At 36.2% G+C, this 20509-nt stretch overlaps 2 protein-coding genes across 6 annotated transcripts in view; one reads left to right on the top strand and one right to left on the bottom strand.

Annotated features, from left to right (window-relative positions):
• Window positions 1-1906, top strand: part of qin — a 256680-nt gene extending 254774 nt beyond the window's left edge. For all 4 annotated transcript variants that reach the window (XM_069832744.1, XM_069832733.1, XM_069832725.1 and 1 more), the window contains one exon: window positions 803-1906. In XM_069832744.1, coding sequence (XP_069688845.1) covers window positions 803-913 — 111 coding nt within the window. In that variant the 3' untranslated portion in view covers window positions 914-1906. The remainder of the gene's footprint in view (window positions 1-802) is intronic.
• On the bottom strand, window positions 1213-19762 carry CstF64 (cleavage stimulation factor subunit 2 CstF64). 2 transcript variants are annotated; one of them, XM_069832755.1, is made up of 9 exons: window positions 19612-19762; window positions 19383-19461; window positions 18647-18816; window positions 15449-15702; window positions 11660-12003; window positions 10084-10110; window positions 7260-7339; window positions 5228-5361; window positions 1213-1404 (listed from the first exon to the last, which is right to left on the bottom strand). In XM_069832755.1, the coding sequence occupies exons 1-9, from the start codon at window positions 19655-19657 to the stop codon at window positions 1285-1287; spliced, it is 1254 nt and encodes a 417-aa protein (XP_069688856.1). In that variant the 5' UTR covers window positions 19658-19762; the 3' UTR covers window positions 1213-1284. The 2 variants fall into 2 exon arrangements, with proteins under 2 accessions (XP_069688856.1, XP_069688866.1); XM_069832765.1 differs by lacking the exon at window positions 10084-10110.
• Between the last annotated feature and the right edge of the window lie 747 nt (window positions 19763-20509).

Here is a 20509-nt window from a genome sequence, read left to right as displayed (position 1 = left end):
GGTGTTCAGTTCAAAGTGTGTCATGGCTCGCTGTATGCCGTCATCCGTCATGTGGCTAGCCGATGAGCTTAGAGAATTCAATCTTCCTACACTTCCACAGAGCTGTATAACCTATGAGGCAGAGAAGTTGCCTAGCAAGTACGGCGTTCATTCTGAAGAGTACGTACCGATACGTACAGTAACGCTGGTAGTGACAGGAATGTGAACTGTTTGGAAATACGAACTGTCGGGATATGGGGAGAGGGTTAAGACGATTACTTACGTATTTGTTGACATTAACTTTGACGGTCAACATGGACACGGAGCATGTGATTTGTGTTGTGCAGTGTTGCCGTATGCAACCGATGATAACAAATACCCTGCGTACGACTTGCCGGCGCAAAACACAGTTCGAAAGAGGTTATGGTAGCACACAGACCGTACAGACTGCCATCTGTTGCTACGACGTTCAAGTTATACTGTACACGTTCTCAAGTTCAGATTGAAGAACGCCTTAAATAATAGGCAACTTCTCTGACATATAAGCTGAAACTCGCTTCAAATCGGTGACCCAACAACAGTGACGTCATGACACACTTTGAAATGAACACCCAGTAGATCATGAAGGACGTCTTTGTTAAATTATTCAGTTCCAGGTTTTTTTTTTTTTTTCAATGCCATCACCGATTTGTAGCTCAGCTGACAGTTTCCATGCCACTCTCATTACAACATTGCACCTTTATCGTCATGTTATACTCTACATAGACTGAATAGTTTGTTACATGAGAGAGTTGTTGAATAAAGCATTGTTGTCATATTGCAGACAAGACAGCCTGTGTTACAAGTGGAACTGTTCAAGACTGATGGAACTACACTGATTTGGCAGCCTCTGATAGACGCTGGACTTCTCGTGAGGTCAGAAGAACAGGCGTAACTATGATCTATGCATATGATCATTCTTTGACTTGTAGACAAATTGTGATGATATTCATTAAATTAAGTGCATTTTGTTTCCTTATAACTATGTAGGTATTTTACAACAGAAATTCTTTTTTTTTTACAGTACATAATTTTCTTTTATTAGTTCCAGAAGCATATTTTTTACAGAATAACAAAGATAATATGTTATTAATTTAGATGGGGGGAGGAAAGTGAAAAGGTTTTTAATTTCAACAGTGTTGTGTAACCAAGAGTGTATGCCATCAGTGGTCCCTGTTCCTTCTATGTCGGCACTAAGATCCTAAGAGATGCACAAAATGCATTTCCATTTTTTTTTTTTTGTAAATTATGTAGTATCTAAATATCTTAGCGCTGTGTGCTCTTGGCTATTTGCTCTTTGAGGACTAGAATACTTTGGCGTTGTTCTGGTGGAAGCATTGCAATCTGTTCATCTGACAACTGCAGTACCTGCATTATCAGCGCAGCCTGAGAAAGAAAAAGAAAGAATTAAATTAGTACTCAATCTTAATTAAAATTTTTAAATGTCTGCAGTTTAATTTGAAGAATAAAATGTTTAAGTTATTTCATGTCAACAGATATTTTCATAGTTTTGTGAAATACATACATTGTCTTAAAGTTTTCCATATAGTTTGATGTTCTTAATTGTATATTTCAAGTGTGAATAAACCATAAGGAATTCTTTTGTAATTACTTGTATACATATTATGATATTGAAGATTGGGTGAACCTCCTTAGTACCATATAATGTAAGTGCTACACAGTCTGACAATTGAATAATACATGTATTTTATTCAAAGTACATTCCTTCTGAATCAATACCAGTGAGACGATCAAGCAATGACTGAAACAACCTCTGCAAATTTCTTTTTGGTATGTCTCAAAGAGCCGATATCACAGTCCTTTGAAGTCTTCAACATAGTCAAAGAGTCTCCCTTTCCACAGCAACTTTAGTTTTGGAAAAAGAAAATAGTCTCAGGTGGACAAATATGGTGAATAAGTTGGTTGATGGAGCACATACATTTGTTATCGAGCCAAAAAATTTCTGTATAACTACTGCCCAGTAAACTCGTGCATTGTCATGAAGAAGAAACCATCTGCCAACATTCTCACTCACTCAACGATCTTTTTTAATCCCTTTCTTTCACTTTTGCGATGGGTCCTCGTTATGCACTGAAATTGGATGCCCAGACCTTGCTTCATCTCCTATTGTTTTCACACTACTTTAAAATTGCTCATACCTGCTGAATATCTGTGCACGAGATAAACAATTATCTCCATACACTTGCAGCATCAATTGCACAGTCTTGGTCACACTTCTGCAGAGCTTAAAACAGACTTTAATGCCTTTAACGTGACAGTGGTCTCCTGCTACAGACAAAAAAAAGGCACCCTAGTTCCTGTCATGCTTAGCATGAAGCAATACAATTTTGAGAGATTGTATATGAAAGTTGGATATTTCGATGATATGCAATATATTGCTGGTGGCATTTCTCTTTTCCTTACAATAAAATCAGTCTCATTATTTAATTGTCGGACTGTGTATGATGTTGTAAAGGGGAGAATCTTCATTCCACAATAAAATGACTCTGTACCCTTTTTTGATAGGAAAGGGGAGAGCTCACAAACAAACGTCGTGCCTGAGGACTTAAACAATGATGTTAACTTAAATCCTGCAAGCACAGTCATTAAGCAGATTGAACTTTTCATTTTCCTTCTCACACTCATTCCACTTTTACTGTAGGAAAGAACCCCAGTCCTCTTTTGAGAGATAGAGTTAGTTCAGAGATTTGTATGTAAAGTTTTGGAGCTATACCTTTAGATGGAATTGATTGAAGCTACAATGCAACCCATAGCAACTCCACCTATATATTGAGCTAACTTTACTCATATGGAATACATGTGTTACTTGTGAATATCCTTAAAAGTAATCTGGATATGAGTGGAGATTTTGACGTTACAGATCCAAGAGGGTAGGTTAGTCATTATACATCAGACATTTATGTCATTGTTTTTAAAACTGGAGTATGTGGAAGCAATATATAAGAAATATGCCATGACTAATTTAATTTTTTTAAGTTATTTTCGGCAGCTGAGATCAAACTTAAAGTAATCTCCTTCCTCTATGTATCCATCCTTGGCACTAATGAAGTTGTTTTTTAAAATGAGTTCAATCAAGGTTTCTTCTGCATATATGCATAGCTTGCATAAAGCGGTCGAACTGGGTTCGAATTGACGAAACTGGCCATACTTACTATTGCAACAGGAATATTGACCAGAGTTTGCTTTATGGTATAGGCAATAATGGCCATAGACTTTCTATTGGTTGGTGTGGTTAGCATACCTGTCATTGTTGCTCTGAATAAATGAAAAAATAAAAGTGAACTGTGCAAAATGGAAATGTCCAAAAGTGAACAGCATGCTATAATTCATTTTTTAACTTCAGAAGGGCATCCATATGTGAAACATGCCCTGCCCATCTCAAATGTTTGGATTTAATGTTCCTAATTATGTCAGGTGAAGAATACAATGCGTGCAGTTCTGTGTTGTGTAACTTTCTCCATTCTCCTGTAACTTAATCCCTCTCAATAATAATCCATGGCATTACAGCCCATGAAGGGCTTAGACCGACCAGTCGGTTGCTGGCCTCACGCCCACATGCCGAAGCAGAGGTGGACGATCATCCAACCAGAATGGAGGTATCGTGTGGTTTGTATGATGATCCCCCCAAGCCGTTATAGCTGGCATTCACAACTGGATTTCGCTACCTATCGTAGCTCCCCAAGTGCATCATGATGCTGGGTAGGCACCATCCCCTACACTGGCCGAAATTTCATGAGAAAATTTCTTTCCCCATGAGGACTCGAACCAGCGCGCATTCCGTAATGCAAGTCCTAGGCAGGATGCCTTAGACCACGGCGCGGGACTAATCCCTCTTAGCCCCAAATATTTAAAATTATTATATTATCACTGATTAATTTTACTTATACTGTATATATAAATAATAAATATATACCTTCAAACACCTCTAACCTCTGTTCCTCTCTCAAAGTGAGTATATCAATTTTAATGTTTCATTTGCAACTTTTTATACAATTTTATTGATATTACTTGAAAATTTAGGAAAATGGACGCATTTGTGAATAAAAGTTTGTTCTTTGTACAGGGACATCATTTTATTTTTACTTGCATTTTTATTGTACCTGCATTTCTGAATGTACTTCACTCTCACCCCTTCACTAATGTCCTTGCTCCCGTCAGACACACAAACTTACGGCCGCTGTTGCGTTCGAAGTCTTCAAGCAGTGAAGTAAACATTGCAGTGTATAGTGTGTTTCAGAAATATGGTTGCGTTTTCTATAGAAGAAAGAACCTATATTAATAATATCGTACTAAAAAATTATATTGAAGAAACGATAAATTCAATTTCAGAGGATATGATTCAAAATGTTTTTAATAATATGCATAAAGAATTGAAGCCTGCATTGTAATGAACGGCAACCATTTTCAGCAACTTGTTTAAAAATTCATATTAGCTTATTTTGAATTGAGGTGGCTAGATGCAAAGGAATGCTAGTGACATTTGTAATAACATGAGTTAAGTGCATTTAGTGTAAGCTAAGTATCTAAAATTTTAGTGGCAAAGGGATATTTTAATCGCATCACACATTAAAATTTAAATAAAAATTTCACCGGTTTTACGAAAGCTTAAATATTTAATCCCCATTTTCTCAAAAGTAACTTAAGTGCACTTACAGCCCTTTACTTATGACTCCCTCAATTTAAATGCACTCTCTATATTGTATGTTAACATCAATAATTAATATGCTAAATAAAGTAGACATTACATAACGAATATAGCCGCCTGAAAAGTTGAGTTTTTAGAAAAAAAATGTTACTACTGTACTGTATTTTGATAAATTCCGTAAAAGTGATAATCAAATTGAAAATCGTAATATCGTATTTTCCTACAACATAAATGGATACACTACTTTTCTCTTCTCCTATACCTAGTAAAATGATTTGTTTACATATTGCATTAGTAACATCAAACTCCTGTAATGGAAGGGGGGTAACAGTGTTTCCGAGTATAGTCAGGTTAATGTTAAAAATGTTGGTAAAAATAAAGTGATGTCCCTGTAGTTCTTAAAGACGGAATCATCAAGAAATCCCGAAACATAGGAAGAGAGCCTCTCTCCCCAACTCTGTTCCAAGATTTAAAAAAAACTGCACAACAAAATGTATTGACTACCAAAAAAGTGAAACAGTGTGTGGACAATTGCTTGTATACCTTTTCTTGATCTGAGGCACCACCACCAGCACTGATGGGTGACATGGTGGGACCACCTACTGGACGGGGAGCCAGTGCAGCTGGTATGCCTGGCTGTGGGGGACGAGGTGCCACAACGGGCAGGGGAGCAGCACCTGAAAGCATCACAAAATTTTATTATTTCATTGCATCAGCAATATTTACTTAGCAGTAATATTAATCAACCAAAAGTGGTGGTGTTGTGGTTAGCGTGACTGCATTGTATTCGGGAGATTCTTTTTCGTGGTTTTCAGTCTCTAAATGCTGGGACAGTATCATCCTCATCAACATTTCAACAATAGGCGTAACAACCTGTTTTGATATCAGTTCGTCTAACAGGTATACTGACATTTCTTCTCTTGGTTTATATAAAAGTATTTAATTAGGCAATCTACCTTTCTCCATTCAGTCAATGTGTTGTTTCCACTTTAGTCTATTTTCTTTTATTATATCCAGTTCTGTACAACCATACATACTCCGAAGGAATTTCATTTTGGTGATCTGCATTTTATTTTCTTCTTTTCTTTCCACAGTCCATTATTCACTGCCATCTACATTTCCCCTTAATGTTCTTCTAATGACTCCATTTCTGATTGGTATCTTTGAAACGTATTTATATCTTCATCCTTCTGGTAAGATATACCACAACCTAGCCAGATAATTAGACTTGTTCCGATGTCGTATTTTCTATGGCTATTTTTGATCTTACAGAGTACTTGCCACAAAATACTAAAAACATTTTTTGTCTTGTTTTTTGCAGTTTACAACTATTATTAAAAGAATACGCTACTTTTTGCAGTTTGTCCTTATCTTGCAAAATCACCACATCATCCACAAAAAGTAATATATTTAAAATAAGTGTTTGGTTGATTCTTATTCCAGCTTCCACTACATAGGGTAGCTGCCTCACAATCTCGTTCATATTAATGTTGAATAAAGTTGGTAGCATGCTACAACCTTGTCAGAGCCCTTGATTTATTTCTATTTCATTACTGAATTTCCCCTTAAGATTTTTAGAACATTTTTTTTTTCTTTGCGTAATTTCTTCCTCTTGCTTTAAACAAAATTGGAAAGTCTTTCAAGAAGATTCCAAATATCGAACAAATATGCTTGGGGAAACCCAAAGTCTTTATTTATCCCTTCTATAATAAAGAAGTCTATATTTCCTCTGATAACATGGAAGATAATTTGGATTTGTTGTCTGTTTGAAGTGGTATAGTGTAAAATACATACATGTTTACACTCTTTATGTAATTAAAGAAATTAATTTTGATACGAATATTTTACATGGAGTTTAATACCATAATCTGAAATTAGTCAAGGTCAGGGCTAAAGGCAATAGAACTGACAAGACAGCAGTGCAACAAAAAGCTATAAAATTGTCCATAGTTTACTGAAAAAGAGCAAAATTGTGTCTTTGAAATGTAATCAGACTTGTTGATTCTTTTTTTATTTATTTATTTTATTGGGTTATTTTACAACGCTTTATCAACATCTAGGTTATTTAGCGTCTGAATGAAATGAAGGTGATAATGCTGGTGAAATGAGTCCGGGGTCCAGCACCAAAAGTTACCCAGCATTTGCTCATACTGGGTTGAGGGAAAAACCCTCAACCAGGTAACCTGCCCCGACCGGGATTCGAACCCGGGCCACCTGGTTTCGCAGCCAGATGCGCTGACCGTTACTCCACAGGTGTGGACTTGTTGATTCTATGAACCACTTATTTTGTATGGCTTAATGCACAGTAACTTATTGCTTGGTATGATAACTTGTGCAGAGATTTACTCATACATTGATAATACTTTTAATTGGTAAGCTGTGAGATCAAGTTTCATTTCAGTGGGCATTTTTTTAGCGTTCATCTGTTCAAAAACTATCCTATTTTCCACATTTCGTTAACAGATTTTTGAATAGCTGCTTTATAGGGAAATGTAACATCATGAAATTCTCTCCTGATTTTTTCACACCCTCTTCTGTTTACCTTTTTATTTTTACACCAAAGCTACTAACTCACCTGTTCGTGGGTCAACTCTCTCTCTTGGGTCACGTGGAGTGAAACGTTCTGTAGTACCCACACGAGGATCTCGAGGAAAGCTGAAAGAGATTACAAATTTAGTGAAGTAATGCAGATCATGAATATATGATGTAAAGACAAGAATTTCTTCTACACTGGAAGGCAGATACTTGTATTTCTATACTTAGTGCAGATTGCCATGCAAGTGGATATTGCAAGAGGAAACGTGAAGTATTCTGCTCAACAGTGTGTCAACTAAAAGACACTTTTCGCAAGTTGTTTCTTTCGAGGTGGAACTGTGTGTTTAAAACATCTTCAACACCAGAAACTTAGTTGTCACCAAGTTAATTTTCAATATGATATTTGTATTTCATACAGTTTTTTTTTTGTTCCCCACACCCCCGGCAACATGTTTTAGCTGTATTCTGTATCTGTAAGAAGATAATTATAGTAAGTAATGCAGATAAAATAAAATAAAAATTGTAATAAAAAACCTGCACGATTTTCTCGAAAACAGCTCCCAACAATTTTCTTCTCTATTTCTTTTCTTATGTGAAAACTAATCCTAAAAAGTATTGCAGAATCCATGTGTTTCCACAATTACTTTGTCAGAATATCTGCCAAATAAGAAGAAAATTTTCAGCATGCAGTTCATTAGAGATAAGTTAAATTCATGTCAGCTGTTAGGGGAGAAAAATATTTCCTTAAATTTCAATTAATGTCAAAATAATATCACGTAAAAGTCGTAAATTCTGTTGTTGAATAAGATTATAACACACATATACCAGCAGGAATATACAAATATAAAGAAATACCTTTCTTCCAGTTAAAAGATTGATCAGATTATAGTATAAGAACATCATCAAAAACATAACACAGAGATGTCCATAAGAAAGAAATTAGAAAAATATATATGACTCAGGACCTCCAGCTTTACAATTCTTCTACAGAAAGATATCCCAAGTGCGTATTTTAAAGTATTGAATAAACAGTGGCTCGATAATAGTACCAACTCTAATTTTTATCAGAAGCAAAAAATGCCAAAAAGTCCAAATTTTTTTGCTATCTGCAAGCGCTTCCAAAAATAAGGTATACTGTACATGGGAAAAAAAGAAATGAAAATGTTACCATAATATTCTTAGTTATAATTATATTCCAAAATGAAATGTATTCCTTATTCATTTTTCAAGATAATCACCAAGCATTATTATACATTTGTTCCAATGTGCGTGACATTAACTTCAAAATACTCTCTGCATAAAAATATTCGCTCATATCTTTCAGCATGGTCTCACTTTCCGTATTTTTATAAAATGAAAATAGTTTTCTTGAAAGATGTTCCTTCAAGCAAAAATAAGAGTGTGCCAGATCGGGATTGTGAGGGGCTACAGCAAAATTTCTGAAAAAGAATTCAAAACAACACACACCATCCATAAAGTGATAAAAACACACTCTGAGACAAAATGGTATTCTTATTGGTTAATTTCATTCACAAAAAAAAAAAAAAGTTAATGCTCATTGGTACATTGCACCTGTATACAAATTACGAGAAACTATTAGTAGAAAATATTGTGACAGCCACGTGAGATTCGATCTTGCGACTGACAGAGGGAGGGCGCACGTGGAAGGATCGGGCGACGCGGCAAATGAAGTTGTGCATGCATCTACTTCCTAGGGCATGTGCTGTGCGAGGAAAAAGGAGGAGCTGGAAGCCAGGCGAACTGATTGTTGTAACGACGAGAATGATCCCGAAATCGTGGTTTCTGGAAAGTAATGGCTTAACTTATAAAAAGCAAGCAGCCTTCGAAGAGAGTTAGATAGTTGCAGTAGTTGCTAGCCAGTCAGTCTTGTGTAGCAGTGAAGCCAGCTTCGAGACCGGAGTTCGACTTGTGTGTGTCCGCAAGTGAGGGAGCGTCCTGGAGAGTGCGGCGAATCCGGAGTCTTTGGTTCGTTGTGCAGTGGACTACAGTTGGGGGACTTGAGTGAATGAGCTAGACGAACTAGCCAAGGCAACGAACTGTGAACTAGGAACTGACAGTTCTGTTTTGTAAATAGTGCTTTGTGAACATTAGTTAAGATTAGCAGTACAATGTTGTTTTCAATAATCCAGGTGAATTGTCATTGTCGAGTGTGGAGTGGAAATCTCATTGTTGACGGGAGCATTTAAAGTAAATTATAGAAAGTGATTATTATTGAAACAATAAAGTTACATTATTGTTTTGTATTAAAAGCTACAATATGTTGGAAATGCTTTCCCAAAGTGTCAAACTTTGCAAGAGAATGCAACTCCCCAAACTGCTAGGATAACTCGTCAAAAAAATCATAGAATTGATGGAGAGATTCTGGAGCATCCCCTTCACAGCCCCGACCTTGCACCCTCTGATTTCCAACTATCTGAGAAGCTGAAAGAATAATTTTCATCTCATGAAGAGGAAAATGAAACCATAAACTGACTGGAAAATATGGACTAAAAATTTTATGCAGAAAATTAAGTGATTAAACATACTTAAGGAAGTGTTGAAAAATGAGGAATAAATAAGCTTCATTTTGACACAAAATTATACCATCCTTGTATCTTTAAGAGATCACTCACTTAACACTAAACAGGAAGGCTGGTGCACATTTAGCGGAAATACTAGAACATTAACTTTCCATGCTGGAGACTCAGGTTCAAATTTCAGTGAGTTCAAGTGGAATTTTTAGTGGAAAAAAACTGTCTCATGGGTCATTTGAAAATGATTCTATAGAAATGTGCTACTACTTTAACTTATGGGTAAGGATGAAAGGTTCTTCAAGCACATGCTGATGGTATGCAATGACCAACCTCTCAGCTGATTCCACGAGTTGCGGGCTGCAACAAACAACACAGTATTACGGACATCTAAAATCTAAACCTAAATCATTTATAACAGTGGTTTTCATTTTACGTTCCTTAAGTGCTGCGACTTTTGAAGGTTTATTGCATCTAACTTTTTACTTTCTTTCTTAATTTATCTCTGTTAAATCAGTACAGTACAGTACAATACTAATAAAAAAAACTTGGTAGTGCAAGAAATAGTCCTAGCCGGTAATTTTGCTTTCATTACACAGGATATCTACAATGGTGATCTGTAGTTGGATGGGCTTAAACCCGTGACACCTGGATAGGTTGATAAGCACAGTAATCACTAGACTTCGTGGAATTGCCACGAGAATCTCAAGGTTTACTGCGCACGTGGTATAGACTGTATGAGAAGGAGACGTGCAATGGGTGGAGTATGCCTCTGAAGTAAACACTGAGCAGTATACTGCGATTACAATAAAACCATTATCCTGCATTCAAGAAATATAATGAATGATCTTTGAAGTAGGAAATGTCTAAACATGTAAATACACAATTATTTTATAGTGAGATATATTAACTCTTAAAATTTAATGTAAGATACTCATATCGTCCTTGAATATATGCATTGCAGTGAAGAGTTACGTACATTTTGAGCAACTGCAAAGTAACCTCCCTTGATGGTAACTTAAACAGTTTTTATTTTGGGAAAATGTATGTTCAACATCACACGATGTAATATGTACATATTTGAGGAACGGAAAGTCACTACTTTTTAGTACACCAACTTCAGATGTCTTGTCGTGACCTGATAGTACATCATTTATAATAAAAAGTTGTGAATAGGCAGAATTTTTAGCAATAATGTTTCTCAACTTACATTTCACTTTTTCTGAAATTAGTGAATTGTTATTTTGTACAACGGTTTGTGATATTTTATGCACTATATTAAGGGCTTCTGAGAGTTGTAGTTTAGACGATTCTAACAGGGTGATGCTTTTGGACACGATTTTAAAATTAGAGTCAATGAACACAATATCTTCCAATATTCAGAAGGCAATGATTTTACAGCTGCAACAGCGGAACTGTCTGTGCTATCCAATGCATCAGTTACCTCCATTATTTTGTTGTAATGTTCTGCATAATAATTAACAGCATCCAACCACATTCCCCAAAGAGTCAAGACTGGTTGCGGGGGTAAGGGTATTCCAGGAGCAATTATTTGGAACAGCAACACTCTCATTGTAGTATGTTTGATTGAATTCTTGTCTGCACTGAACAAATGTTAAGCTTTGACTATTCCAACCACAGTAATGCAAAAACAAGTGCTTACATAGGTATACATTAGCTGTAGCTGCTCTATCTATTGGGACCGGTCACAACTCTTAACATGAACTGCTTATACTACGAGACCGGGCAGTCGCTCACCTCCTCTATACTACCGTACATCGGCAACCTGATTGCATGCTGTGTGTGACAATTCAACGAAGTCTAGTAATCACCGAAGATGTGCTTTACAGTAACAAGATATGGGTATTCCAACTCAACAAACTCGCTACATGTCATCACAGATACATACTGCTCTGGAATGAAGTTTTCTCTGGGAGGAGCCTGGGGAGCAGCTACTGGAGGACCTGGTGGAACGCGCAGATCTTGGTCACCCATGCGAGCAAGGCGTGGGTCCACAGGACGCAGATCGACGTCAGGAGCCACGAAGGCTGGTGTCTGAGTAGGAGCGGCAGCTGGCACAGGGACAGGGCGGGGAGCAACTGGAGCTGTCCAATTCTCTTCACGTGGTGCAGCAGTTGTGACTGGAGGAGGTGGCACAGGAGTGGGCTGTGGCACTGGTGCCTGAACTGGCACCGGGACCTTCTCCACTGGCATCAGAGGTGTGGGCATTGGATTGGCTTTGTGCAGCATACTCTGTGAAAGAAAAGAAATTTAATGTAATTATTTTACTGCACATTATAGGGCTAGGTTATGGTAAAGTTAAACTTCTGTGAAGTTGTAACCAAATACCTTACTATAATAATACCTGACAGCTAGCAGTTTTGCGTGCGAACAACGCTGGTGCTGCTACCTACCTACCGGTGTGGAGATACTCGCGAAACAAGCTGTAATCAACTGCAATGTATATTGTTGCTGGGCTAGTTAAAAGTTTTATTAATTAGTGCTGTGTTAAAATGTCAGGGTATATGTGTGCTGTTTATAATTGTGACAATTGCAGTATTACAAATTGCTCCAAATCGTACTTTCGATTTCCGACAGATCCTAAAACGTGAGTCAACAAAATTCGTTATTAGGCCTAATGCCTTTGTCTCTGTGTTGATAGAACAATAAAAATTCGATTTTTTATTTAGACCTAATAAATGAATAGAAGTTAAAAAAATATATTGGAAATTTTAAGGTTTTAGCAAATTAAGTTTTATTGTTGTCTACATGCCTTTACTAATAATTATTACAAGCATCACAATACTACCATTTTTATTTTTGCAGTTGTCAGCAATGAGTATGTAAAGCATGATTGTAAATTCATTCCTAATGTCAGAACTGATTTTGTCTCACTAAACCAAAGAAAAAATACGTAACAGTTAATAATTACGGAAAGTAATATGAAGTATGCAATATTCTCATAATATGCAGCTCTGATATAAGGTAATAATTTTACATTAAATAATATTCAACATTTATTACGTGTTTCATATATTATTCCACATTAGTAACTCACGTTTTAAACAATAGTCCAAATCCCGCTATGTTAATATTTGTATATGTGGACGTAATTCCATCCCCCTCCGCTAGATGTCAGGTCTGCGATATTTCGCACTCACGCCAATGCTACTAGTATACAGCTGTCCGGTATTATTATAGTAAGGTATTTGTTGTAACTACAGCAGGAAGGTAAAGTTTTCCTTGTTTTTGTAACTTGACACAAAGAGATGAATATAATCATGCTGTAGCCACGTCATTAAGGATTGTGATGGACTCAATCATAGTGTACTGTATGTACTCTTGTAAAACACATATACAGAATGAGATTCTATGATGAAAACCTCAAGTGTAACACTTGTTGGCTAGAAGAAGATAATAGTTGGCATGTGATCTACAAATGACATTGATTAAATAAGCCTCATATCTCTATAATGGAGGATTTTTTTTGGCAGAGGAGGAGCCTGAAGGCTTGCACTGTAGCCTGAGGCTTAGGGCCAGTTTCTTTAACCTTTGTTAAATTATAACAATATGTTATTCCATTTTAACTGTAAACTTAACAGTTGAAGCATTTCTTCAACTACTGTTAGTAGTAACAGGCTGTTAAAACCTATGTTAATTTAACCGCCCAATTTCATGCAGTTAAATCATTTAACTCTCTGTTAGCATAGAAGTATCCAATATGGCTGGTGCGTTAGATGCTGAACTTATATATCTGGATTATTTAGAAAATGATATCCATGAATACATAAACAGAGGGGATGATTTCTGTGATTTGACAGACCAGAAGTTCATACAAAGGTATAGGCTATTTTCCTGCCAATTCTCACTTTTCGCTTTCAACTTAGATCCGTTTGTTTGTTTATTCTCATTAATTGGTTTATACTGCGAAATAATTTCCAGCAGAAGGTTTTTTTCGAACGAAGAGAAATTAGTCCCACGATTTCTATTTGTTCCAGTGTTTTCCATTTCACAACAGCAATACCAATACGCCGCTCCATGCTATTGTGATACAGATGACGAAAGAAGCAGAAATCAAACTTGAGAGAATAGAAAGACTTCTATCCTCTCTGAATCAAACAACGGAAACAGCGAGAATCGCAATTGTCAGAGTTCAGAAAACAGAAGTGAGCCTATACTTGGTTATAGGTTATGGTTAAACTCTAGAATCTCTGGTCCTAACAGAGAGTTAACAAACAGAATGTTAAAATGTGAAATGTAAAGTTGAAGAAACGCAATATTTTTAACAGCAATTCATACTTTTAACTTACAGTTAATTAACGCTATGTTAAGTACATTTCAACAAAGGTTGAAGAAACCGGGCTTTATTGTGCTATTCTGTGAATAATTGTCACTGAACAGCTGTGTTCTTGTATGTATACAACACGCTGCACTATGAACTTAACCAGACTATGATAATGATGACAATGACATTTGAATTAATGATGGCGAAATGAGTCTGTAGTCCAACGTCAAAAGTTCCCAGCAATTCTGCTTCAATTGGTTGAGGGAAAGCCTCGGAAAAAACCTCCAACCAGGATTTGAATCTTGGCCTGCTCATTTTATAGTCAGACATGCTGTTACTCCACAGTGGTGGACAACAGAGAGTATACCAAAAGGGACAATAAACCACCTTTCGAAAAAGATTAATAGATAAGAGGCTGAGAAACTGTAGTAACTGGGGAAAACATACTCAACAACTGCTTGTTAGTTTGATCACCATTAATTTCATAAGTGCTGCCAGATGCTGAATGTCGGTAATTTTGGTGAAAAGTCATCTGACATTAAGATGGTACTGATTTGAAGAATTTTACACAAAAAAAATCAACCGAAGACATAGCAAAGGCAAGCAGTTTGTTAACATTTTTTTATGTGTTCCTGACAGTCAAAAGCACATTATCCGATCCTCCTGCCTTGTTTAAAGACAAATGTCTTGCTTACATAAAAAATAAAGAAGTGTTGTTGTTTTCTAATGCCAGGTGTTTGGCAATAAAGTCACTTGACCTCTTGCACTCCAATATTTTTCAAAGATATTATCATGGTCAGCCACTGAAGCACAGATTTTGAGGTGTTCCGAATCCATTTCTTGGTTTGAGTTGCACAATAGGCAGTTAGGGGACTGATATATTCCAATTCTATGCAGGTGTTTGGCCAAACAATCATGGCCTGTTACCAATCTAAATGCAGCTACAGACGATTAAGTGAAAGTGGCAAGTTGTAGCCGATTTAAGTGAACACCATATTTTAACGTTTTGGTGGCTACTTCATTCACGCACAACCCCCAGAATGTCTGGAGGACCACACCTGCTGTTGGTTGACGGGTCCATTGGACCTTGCTGGGAGATCTTGTTGTTCACCAGCTTTCCCTCCTTAAGCCACGGGAGGACGATTTTAGTGCCATAGCAGGTCAGCACTAGGAACAGAAAAGTAGAAAGAGGAGGAAGGAAAGTGAAATGAACCGCTAGGCCTCGAATGCTCTAAAGAAGAAGTTGAAGACATTATTTGCTATGATCTAGCAAGTACCAATGTTCTAATCTTTCTAGCCTTACGAACCAGTTCTTTCTTACATACAAGGAGGCTGAAAATATGGAATTCACAAGTAGTTTCACATTTTGTTTAGAGTGCATCGCATTTGCCTCTGATTACATCAGACATTTACCACAGCAGTGTGGGGATCCACAATCCGCATGACAACTTGGGCCTGCAGAAGAGCATATGCAAGCTGAGGGTTCTGCAATAGCATGGCGCGTGCCTCGCTGGGATTGTTCTGCACACACAGCTTCATCTGCTTCATCAGCTCGAACATCTGCTCAGGCGGCAGGGAAGCCACAGCTTTACTGATTGCCTCAGGTGCTTTGTCTGCCTGCACTGCTTCTCCATATGGATTCTCCACCACTGGACCCTGCAACAAGCCTGGAAGAGCATCAAGTTCAATAACAGCTTCTGTTACGAAACAATCTGATTTTGGAGCCCTTGAAAGAAACTTTCGTAATCTATTGTTTTGGTAGCAGGGAATAAAAGAGTGTGTGTTATTTCAATTTCATATTTAATGAATGAGAAGTGAAACATTATATACTTTATGCTCGACCATGCCGAAATGTAGTAATTATACACCTGGTAGCAGCCCTTTAATGGACCTCATTAAAGTACACCTATTCATTAAAATTCAGGTGTTCCACCAATCAGAAGACACCATTGTAGCAATATGAAAGCTACAATTATCCGATTATTCTCGGATATGCAATCGAAAGACAACTAGCGAAACGTCACAGAGGCTGAAAATCCAATACTGTCGCAGAAGGTTATGTTCTGTTACTATAATAATTAGCGTTAATTGTAAATAATATTCAAATAAATTCAATTTGTCATCTCATTTGTCAATGTCTAAATCAATTTCAAGGTTATATCAAGATTAATCTTTATTTTACTCTCTAGATTATATCAAGGTCAATGACATTTGTTTCTAGGAAAAAATCAATATTTTCGCGTCTGCGCACATCTCACAATTTACGAGATATTGCACAAGGTCAGTTCCGCTTCCCAGTCAGATAAGAATAATATGAATACTTATGAATAATTTCAAGTTAGAAATATGGTCGAGCATAAAAAGTCATATGAAACTTGCCTATAATGGTAATTAAGAAGCTCGTATGAAAATTATGAAACTCGCTTGCGCTCGTTTCATAAACATACTCGCGTCTTAATTACTACCATTATAGGCTCGTTGCATAATGTACTATTAAATAATTGAATGAAAATTGTCATTTTGTTAATTTTTAGATATAACACATTCAGATAAAATTAACTAAACATGAATTTCAATTTTGAAAGAGAAAAAGGAAAGGCATATTATCTGCCTACTTCAGGCTTAGAAACTTCATGAATATCTGCTATTGCATGGAAGTGACACCCAATACCCATTCAAGGAAAAGCAATATAAAGTTGTTGTTTTGAGTTAGACTCCACTTTTTCCTCTTGGGTGTTGGATATGACATCAATTGCTTTGAATCTCATGTCAAATCTTTCATTACATTTATACAGTGATATGAATGCGTTGTTAGTATTGATCGGACGTCTTCTTTGATTAAATTCTGTCCCTTCGTTTGAGTCTCTAAAACTGCTGCTAAATAACATTTCAATGGTCGCGTTCAGCCAGGACAGCACTAACTCAGCTATTAATTTTTTATGAGTGGCAGCTGCTGTGAAGGGCTGAACTACCTGATTCCAAAATGTCCTCTGTGTTTACAAACAATCATACCCTATTTCCTTCACTGAGCAAGTAGCAAAAAAAATTTTGCTATGAAAATGGTAATCGCTCTTACAGCAAAACCAAAGTGGTCAGTCAGCAAGGCGTTCAATATTTTAGCTGCCTTAGCGCTGAATGCAACCAATTATTGCATTAATTTAACTCTTAATGGTATCCAATTGTTCATGAAATGAATTTCCTAAATATGTATTTACTTGCTATGAATGCATAATTTGTTGCACTGTTAAATTTTTCACACCTAAGAACAATTAATTTAGAAAATGTGCTAGCTTTACAAGTAAAACTTACATATTTGTAAAATTACTCCTTCATTGTATTAAAAAAAACCTTGTAAAGTATACAAAATTTAATTTATAAAGATCTGACTTTTTCTGTTTGTAAAGTTCAACTTTAGAAACTCAGACTGTGAAACAAAAGTTGACAATTTGGAAGAACTGTAGACATGAAAAATGTTATAGCCTACATACATAAATAAAAATTTAACTACAAGTAATTTCGAATTGCATTTACAATTACGTATTTCCAATATGCGTAGTACAGAAATTATTCAGATATTATTAAACACGGAGAATTCTACAATTTATACTCTGTTATTTGCAGACGACCAGCTAGTTATAGCACAGGACTATGAGGACATAGAATATATGACCAGAAAACTTATAGAAAAATATAATAAATGGGGTTTAAAAATAAATTTAGAGAAAACACTACCGGTATATATGTTCTGTGGGGAGGAAATGAAAGATTTGGTTTTGGAAGATGGAATGAGATGTATCAAAGGATGTGAGGAGGGTGAATATTTGGGGGCAAAAATTAACTCAACATACAACCAGGAAAGTGACATAAAATATAGAATTCAGAAAGGTAGATCGGCAATAGCTATGTTAAATGGGGTTTGGTGGGATGAGACAATAACAACTGAAACAAAACTCCAAATCTATAAATCTATAATAAGGCGTACCGGTACAATAACATATGGGGCACAAATGTGGAATTTAAACACGAATCTGAGATTGAAACGCCTCTCCACTGAAATGAATTGTTTTAAATGTTCCACTAGACATTCTAAATTGGAAAAAATTCGAAACACAATCATTACACAAGAAATGGAAGTTAATAGTACAGTGTTAAATTTCGTTAGCTACAAGCAATTAGAATGGTATGGCCACGTATGTAGAATGCCAGAAACAAGATTGTCCAGACAGATTTTGGAATGGATTCTGCCAGGAAGAGAAAAGAGGGGAAGACCAAGGAAAACCTGGATGGACGATATAAGAAGTGGAATGAAGGAGAGAGGCTTGGAAGAACAGCATTGGGAGGCAAGAGAAGAATGGAGGAAGAAGATAAGAATTTAAACACTTTGGATACAGGAAGATGTAGTTTACATTGTAACCCTGTTAATGATTAAATGTGTCACTTTGCAGAACTCTAAAAGTAGTGGGGGGCCCAACTTAAAATTTTTCCAGGGACCTTCAACCCTCTAGTAATGCCACTGAATTCGCCATTGGAGTGTAAGAATCCATTCCCGACAAAAACTTGCCTAAGTTAATTACTGCACCATAAATAATTAGCATTATGTCCCCAACTTACTCTGCATTTCCATACGGGATTTTTCTGTACAAGCATTATCAACACGCAATGTTCTTCCGCCGATTTCATATCCATTCAGATTTCTCATTGCACTTAAAGCAGTTTCCTGATCCTTATACTCACAGAACCCATAGCCTTTGGGTTTGCCCGTTTCACGATCATACACTAATCTGAAACGAACACAATAAAAAAACGTCATGACATTTGTGTATAAATGTTTAAAAATGTAGCAAAATTGGCCTAAATAAAGACTAGACAAATTTACAAGCAGTTTGAGATTTATAATCAATCTTTTACTATCGTCAAAAACAAAATTACCAAGACTACGTAACTCAATATGAACGGTCCATTTACGGAATAAATCTAGAGGGCTTCGATCTCTTCTACTAAATACAGAAACTAACCCTAATACAACCTAATTATTAGGTCTCGATATTCCTAACATCACTAGTCACAGCCATCCATATTGAGCCACTTAATCTTGATGGAATACAAAAAAAATGCTTCCATATGAAATAGGTTATGTTTTCAACATTTGTTGAAACTAGCGCTGAGATATTTCGGAAGTGAAAATCGTTGAATTTATAAGGGGGATTTTTTGTGGAGATGCAGTTTCTCGTATATTCAAGGCATATTAAAAGCCTACACTAACCAAACCTAGCTTGTCACAGATTCGTATATGCAAGGTGTATGGAGTACGAAGGGAACTACCTCAGCGCTAGTTTAGCCTACATACTTGAATGACAACACCGGGCCAACTTCATTGAAAATATCTTTCAGCTTCTCTTCTGTAGCTTCATAGGGAATATTACCCACTGAAACAATATTGAATAATAATTACACAAAGCAAGCGACAAAATTTTCATGTATTTCAAAACTTAACATTAATATGAGTAGTGAGGTTATGTGCACAGAAATTATTCTGAAACCTAACATTAATGCAGCAGAATTAGCTTTACACTTACCGAACACTGATCTTAAGGACTTATCCATTAAGCTCTGATCTGTCATGACGCTTAAATTAAAGACTGTAAACAAAAGCACAAACAATGTTATCAATTGTTCTTCCTATGTTTTTCTGGATTTGAAACAGGTTAGCCAAGCCAATAAAATAGTAAACAGTGTTGCTAACCTAAAATTAAAAAAACCGCTGTAGCTGTCTCAAAAAGCCGCTAGATCATGATTCTCAAGCTGGGGGAGCGGTTATTGTGTAGCCTACGTAGTCTCTTTTTTTTCTCTCTCTTTGTTTTTTCTTCAGAAATTGGAGTAGTGCTATTAAAAATTATTTGATTTATGCGAAATGTAATATTTGTATGTAATTGTATGCAGGAAACCATGAAAATTACTGTTTTATAGAGACCATAAGGAAAGAATAGAAATATACTGGTAGTGATCAGAAGAAATTAATATTTGTTCATTTATTGAAATAAAAGAAGAGCCTTGCGAATTCCAATGTTTTATAGTCTAATATCGGTGTACGCGGTTTTTTTCTTTTACCCCTAACCACTTAATGTATTGTGATCAGAGCTTTTATGATGGAGGGGCGCAAAGGTTTGCACCTTAAGGTGCATCTACACATTTTAACCATGGATAAATATATAATATATTTGTTCATGTTCGCATCCTATTGTATTATTATATTTATCCATGTTTCAACTTTTTAAGCATTCAAGCAATGCATGCAAGATTGAACGAAATGCATTCAGTATTATTGTGCATGATTTTTTTGCACAAAAAATGAGAGCGCATGCGGCAATTGAAAGTTACCCATCGCCGATGGGTATCTTGTGCATATATCGTTCAATAGTAGCATGTAGCGAACAGCTGTATTTTAGGTTGCCATGAATAAACTGAAATTTTCTT

The sequence above is a fragment of the Periplaneta americana genome, chromosome 1, assembly GCF_040183065.1.
Source record: "Periplaneta americana isolate PAMFEO1 chromosome 1, P.americana_PAMFEO1_priV1, whole genome shotgun sequence".
Taxonomy (NCBI): domain Eukaryota; kingdom Metazoa; phylum Arthropoda; class Insecta; order Blattodea; family Blattidae; genus Periplaneta; species Periplaneta americana.
The sequence above is the reverse complement of the archived record's forward strand: the minus strand, read 5'-3'. Positions and strand labels throughout refer to the sequence as shown.